Here is a 6,282-nt window from a genome sequence, read left to right as displayed (position 1 = left end):
AGTGACCCCTATACCCCTCCAGCTAAGGTCTGGCCTGGCCTCAAAGGCTGGGCTCATTCTATGAGGAGAGAGGGAGACAGAGGTAGGACCAGGGAGACATCCAGGCGAGAACTTCTCAGGGTGGCAGAGTCCCCAGGAGAGGAGGCCACGCTTTACGTGCACTGCTTGGTCTGAGCTGTTCCTGGAAAGGTTCACACCCGAGGCCTGGAAGGTGCAGCTGCTGGGTGTTAGAAGGGGCACACAGGGCTTCGGATTCAGAGACCCCGACATCCTGATGGGGTCCCCTCTCAGCAGAGGCCATTGGACGGGTTACTTAACGTCTTTTTCCTTGCCTTTCCTTATCTGTAACACAGGGGTAATAGTATCTCACGTCCAGGGATAGTGTCAGCCCTGGGGACCTGGCCCCATGGGGGAGGCCCCAAAACAAAGCCTGTTGTTTGGATGGGAGCCAGTGTCTCTTTTCCAGTGGGAAGGGTGGCTCAGACCAAGAAATCCCACCTCTGTGCTGTCTGGTCCCTGCGCATTGTGAACGAGCATGCGGCAGGATAGTATCTGTGGCCTTAAAAGAGTGCCGTCAGCAGAGACAGCACAGGACGCGCAGCTTGCACAAGTGTGAATAACCAGTGGGTGCACACTGAGCCTCCCCCTGGAGACCCTCCTGGTGTCCGTGGAGAGCCACATGTCCCAGAAAGTGAGGCAGGACAACTATCCATCTAGGGGCTGTTGAGACTCCATGAGGCCTTGAGACGGAATCCGCACAGTGACACTAGTTCATTTACTCACAAAGCTGCCTCTGTTTTCAGAAGAAAAAAGTACAAGAAGCCCGCCCAGGGTGTCCCAGATGTGGAACCTGACTTGTGTCGGGGAAGAGGGAGAATCCCCCTCGGCCCTTTCCCTCCAGGTTCTTATGGCTGGCCAAATAATTAAAAGACAGGTTAGCAGGAGAAAATAATACCAAGTTTAATAACATGTATACAGGGGAGAAACCAGGGAAACTGAGTTTCTCAACACAATAGCACTGATTCTTATCTTAAATACCATCTTCAGCTAAAGACAAAGGAGGATGTTGGGGGTGGGGGGAGTCAGCTATGGGAGATTCCCAGAAAAGCACAGTAAACATGAGTAAGGTTATTATGCAGATGTAAGGCCTCACCTTCCATATTGATAAGTTTCTAGAGATGAGGTCATCCCCCCTCTTCCCAGTACAGAGAGGGAGATACCTTTACAAACGGAGATTTCCCTTATAAATGTAAATGTTTGTCTGGCAACTCTTTGCAGGGCCATCTAGAGAATGTGGCCTGGGAGAGACTGAATTTTTGATAAGAGGGGCTTGGAGCCTTTCCTATTGTAACATCTATTTTACATGATAGTGGTTCCTTCCTGGAACAGGTCTTCTTTTTTTTTTTTTTTTTTTGTGAGGAAGATCAGCCCTGAGCTAACATCTGCCAATCCTCCTCTTTTTTTGCTGAGGAAGACTGGCCCTGGGCTAACATCCATGCCCATCTTCCTCCACTTTATGTGGGACGCCACCACAACATGGCTTGCCAAGCGGTGTGTCAGTGAGCGCCCAGGATCTGAACTGGAGAACCCCAGCCCGCTGCAGCGGAGCGCGCACACTTAACCGCTTGCACCACCGGGCCGGCCCCTGGAACAGGTCTTCTATGTTAAATTCTTTAGGCAGTTTGGGGGAGGTCAAATGTCTGCCAGAGAAAATAATCAAGGTAAAGAGACATATTTCAGGGAGGCCAATTTTGATCTCCCACACTTGCAAATCAATACAAAAAAGTACCAGTTTGTGAGGTGATTTATTGATTTGTTCTCTTCACCCAGAATGACATTCATTATCTTTCTTGAAACTTAGGTTTGAAATGTCTTTTCTCAACCTACACGAGGAAGTGCCAGCGTGCAAGGCTGCTTGCCCTCCCCGTCATGTCAGCGCTGGATCTGACATGTGCAACCACCTCATGAGCCATGCGGCTACTGAGGGGTCATTGTCCTGCTCCCCAGGCCTGGGGGCAGACCCTCTGCTCTGAGATGCTACGACCCCCTCCCGCCAGCCTCATCTGTGAAAAGCTCAGATAGGAGTGAGCGACTTGGCAGAAATAAGACACAATAGCATAAAGTCTCAGGAATGAAGACTCGTCTTCGTGCTGAGTATGGGATCTTTATTCCTTAAGACATCAGGCCCCAGACATTAGCTTTCAGGTTGCCAGGAGCAGGCTGCTAGGGAAGCAGAGACGAGCAGAGAATCGTGGGGAGGGTGCCCAGAATGTGGAAGGTCGCACCCCAGGGTGCCCACAGGCAGTGGGCATCGCTTCAAAAGTTGCATTCTGGAAACAAAGCACAGACATGCATTACCGTGAGCAGTCTCATCTCCCCCTACCAGCTGCCTGGCTTCTCAAGGTCAAGACAGGCTTCAAGGTCAGCGCCTAGCGCTGCCTTCTCCCCCAAGTCGCTGGGGATGTATTGAGTCCCCCACCAAATAGGAGAGTAGCCACAAGCCTCACCAAGACTCAGGGGATCGGGGCAGATGATAAATGACATTTGCCTCGGCAGGGTCGCCCAGTGCTCAAAGCAGTAGGTGTCATCCCTGGCCGAGGAGCCAAATGAATGGGGACAGCCTGGGAAGGGGCAATAGGCAACTTTCCCTCCTGGTCCCAAGGCCTTATCTGGACTCTGCCTGGCTTTGCTGGGAAGAGGAGGAGGCCCTGGCATTGGGCAGGGGCCCCATCATTGATCAGGGAGTCAGGGTCAGCTGGAATGCAGCCCCCCTCCTCATCAACCAGACAAAGGGCCAGAGTGGTCCCTTCTGGTGCTGATTCCAGGAAGGTGCCTTTCGTACCTATCTCCTTAGAAGGTGAGCCAGCCCCTGAGCTGCCAGGTGGCTTACAGCAGACCTCCATGCCCAAGATGTGGTGGGCGGGGCCGATGGAGCCAGGACAGCAAACCACCAGTGTGCATGGCCATCTACTGCTGACGTGGGATTTCCTGGGGTGGTTGTCCTGTACCCACTGCACACCTGAAGGTGGTGGGCACGGGGTGGGGGGGAGATGGCGGGGTGCGGAGTGGCACCAGGGCACCGTGCCCAGCACTGCCACTATCCGCCATCTGCCGAGGGCACGTCACAAATGACAGAGACTCAGTGGTTTGCTGAACCTGGCCTCGAATGTCGGCCCTGCTTTCCAAACCTTGTATTTTCTGTTTCTTTCCAGGATAGTTTTTAAACTAGTTCCCTCTGCATAATACCTCGACTTTGAACACATTTTTTAAATGATTGCTTTTGTATTTTGTACAAATCCCTCGGCAAGGGGACAGCGGAGGACAAGGGGGACAGCCACTGGCTGTCATGGGCGTGAAGCCTCTGACTGAGGCCTCCACTAACGGGCAGCCTGTGGGTGTCCTGCTCAGGGCCCAGGTGTGTGCAACTTCCTGGGGACCTGGAGGTCCTTCTGCAGGGTGCGGAAAGGACACGGTGCCGGGGGCCGGCTCACCTGTCTCCCGCAGCGGCGTAAAGCACCAGGGCACCCGGGGGATGCTCGAGTCGAAGCAGCAGCCCCTGTTGTTGCACTGCTCCGAGGTGATCTCGGGGTAGCCGCAGTCCACCCTGTCTTCGGCCGGGACGGCACACTGGTTTGCAGCTGTCCGGAACAAAGCCGGGTCATTTTGGCTTCGTTTTGCGAGTTTGCATCCTCCCCCAGCTCCTGAGTTCAAAGGATGTGACCCCACCCCCACCCCCACAAATGTTTGCTTGCAGAGGACCCTCTTTCCATGTAAATATTTAAAGAGAAGCGTTCTGTAGGAAATCTGGCCATCTGCCAGGGTGTCTCTCTCACTGGTGTGCTCCCAGCCCCTTGTCAGGGAGTCGGTATGAGATGGGCTTGGGTTCCCTCCAGCTGGCAGGGGCCCATGGGAATCAGGGGTCCAAAGTTCCCCTTCACTGTTTTATCAACGAAAACCTCCTCCCTTTTAAAAAAAATGAATAGTATAATAGGAGATAAACCTTCAATAGAAAAATCACAATGCATCTATTTTCTGTCTCTTTTCTGCATCTCCCTACCCCCAAATTGTTTGGCTTGTCACATCTTCCCTGTACATCCTTCAGTCTCCAATACTCATTTTTCTAGCAAGCCTGTATGTCCGAATTTCGACAAAAGTCCACTTTGCCTCAGTACCTAACAGGATTTTTTCTTAGGAAAATAGAAATCATGAAAATCTCCTAAACCTTCTTCTATTGTTGCCAGTCCATAATTTCCTACTCCAGTGGTTCCCGATCTGCTCATGTTGGGATCACTGGGGAACTCTAAAAGTTGTTGATACCCGCTCCCACCACGGACGTGCTGATGGAGTTCGTGCCTCCTGGGCTTTGGCAGTTTTAAAACTTCTCCAGGTGATTCTAACGGGCACCAAATTTGGGAGCCACTGCCTCTGACATGGCTCCCTAGATAACCCAATAAAAGCCACACCCTGATTTCTTTAAACTGGATTAATGGAACAGCCACATCCCCCATCTAGAGTTGCAATGTAATAGCTACATGAAAATTGTTTGTAGGTATTGAAACGTTCTGGAAATAATCACTTTCATTTGTCTTTCCTTCTTGTTTTGTAAGTGAGCCAAAACCATGAATAAAGATCTTTGTTGCGATTCAGAAATCTCTGGCAAAGACGGCAGTGGGAGGTGGGGTTGGGCTTCGGCTGCCGGCCAGGCAGACCTGGGGGAATCCTGGTTTCAGCACTGACCAGGAGGGCTGCTTCTGGTCAGTTATGGACCTTCGTGAGTCTCACTTTTCTTGTCTGTCACGTGGGGACAGCAAGACCCAGTTTGTAGGGCTGTTGAGAGAAGATGTGTGTGACTGCTAAATGGCAATTATTGAATCAACATGGGGGCCTGGCCACATTCCTCAAGCACTCAGAAAGCCCCTGGGCCTGCATCTTCTGCGTCCCTCCCCCTCGTCATGTGAGTCCACCCTGCCACCCACAGGGCCCCTCCCTGCTGCAGGGTGGAGGCGGTCAGAGGCATACTCACACAGGCCCACGTACTCCCCGGCCAACCTGGAGAACCCGCAGGCCAGGACCGCCACCAGCAGCCACAGCACTCTGGCCTCCATGTCACGGGCGGGCTCAGAGGACATGCCAGGTCAGCCAAGAAGACTCATTTATACCCCTGTGTTTGCACAAGCACCCGGATTCTGTTTGTTGGGGACAGCCCTTCCCTCTGGCTCTGAGCCCCGCCTGCCTTTCCCCTGCACAGACTGTGAAGCCCCCAGAGGCTCTTCTATCCCAAAGCAGAGAGGGTGGTTCCATCCTACCGTTTTGGTAGCAAGCAAGGGGCAACTGTGGGTTCCAGACTCCGGGTTAGCACCTCTCTCTCAGGGAGCAGGCTGTCAATGCCCCGGTTAGCCTGGCCTGGAAGAAAGGGTAAAGGCCCAGTGTGGGGCTGGGCGTCAGTCCCAAGAACCCACCCAGGAGCAGTCCAGAAGTTTCCCTACTAATGACAAAAGTTCCCAGGCCACTTAACCCCAGATCAGCCCTGGGTGCTTGAAAAGACAGGTGACGACCATGAGTCAGGTGGGCTGTGCCCACGGATGGCTCTCTCTGGACCCTTGAGAGGCGAATATTCCTCTCCTGTTTGCTTTTTTCCAGCAACAAAATATTTTTATTGTTAACTACATTTTAATAAATATACTAAGTAATCTTATTCAATACATTTTAACAAAAATAATACATGCAGTTGGTTTTTAAAATCAGACAATACAAAAGACACCCCTCATGTCCAGAAGTGTCCAGTCTAACACTTTCTTAGGTGTTTTTCCAGAAATGTTCTCTCTAGATCTGAGCACATTTTTAACACAAATGGGAACTCACTACCTTTGCTCAGCTTGGAAAGCTGTACCTTGGAAATTGTTTTATAACAGCATATCTAAATGAGATGGGAATTTTCTGGAGGAACTAAGGCTCCAAATTGAAGGTGGGTGTCAAAGGTTACTCTGGTCGACCTGAGGGAGCTGGGATTGAACCTGCCTCTGCAGGATCCTAAGTCTCAACTCCCCGTGCCCAGCACCCGCCCCCCGCCGCTGGCTGACCAGTGAGAGCAGGAGAGTGTGGAGTCCTGGTGACTGTCGGGTTCCCCATCTTTCTTTTCTGCCTAGGGCACTCCTATCCATCTCTTCAGCACTGATGATACCCAGTAACTCTTCCAGAACCTCAAAGTGGACTTTGTGTGTCATCCCAGAAGCAGGTGCACCTGGCTGGTCGAATGTAGCCTCCGGTGGGGGTCCGGTGTTG

The 6,282-nt window shown here is 52.1% G+C and overlaps 1 protein-coding gene across 1 annotated transcript; it reads right to left on the bottom strand.

The window, feature by feature from the left end:
- Window positions 1–2,316: 2,316 nt before the first annotated feature.
- On the bottom strand, window positions 2,317–5,105 carry TFF3 (trefoil factor 3). The gene is made up of 3 exons (XM_004429713.3): window positions 5,024–5,105; window positions 3,492–3,638; window positions 2,317–2,330 (listed from the first exon to the last, which is right to left on the bottom strand). Exons 1-3 carry the CDS (start codon window positions 5,103–5,105, stop codon window positions 2,317–2,319), a joined length of 243 nt encoding a protein of 80 aa, XP_004429770.3.
- Window positions 5,106–6,282: the final 1,177 nt, after the last annotated feature.

Source organism: Ceratotherium simum, chromosome 27 (assembly GCF_057802395.1).
Source record: "Ceratotherium simum simum isolate JZ-2026a chromosome 27, ASM5780239v1, whole genome shotgun sequence".
In the NCBI taxonomy this organism is placed as follows: domain Eukaryota; kingdom Metazoa; phylum Chordata; class Mammalia; order Perissodactyla; family Rhinocerotidae; genus Ceratotherium; species Ceratotherium simum.
Note: the sequence above shows the minus strand (reverse complement) of the source record. Positions and strands in the feature narration are given on the sequence as shown.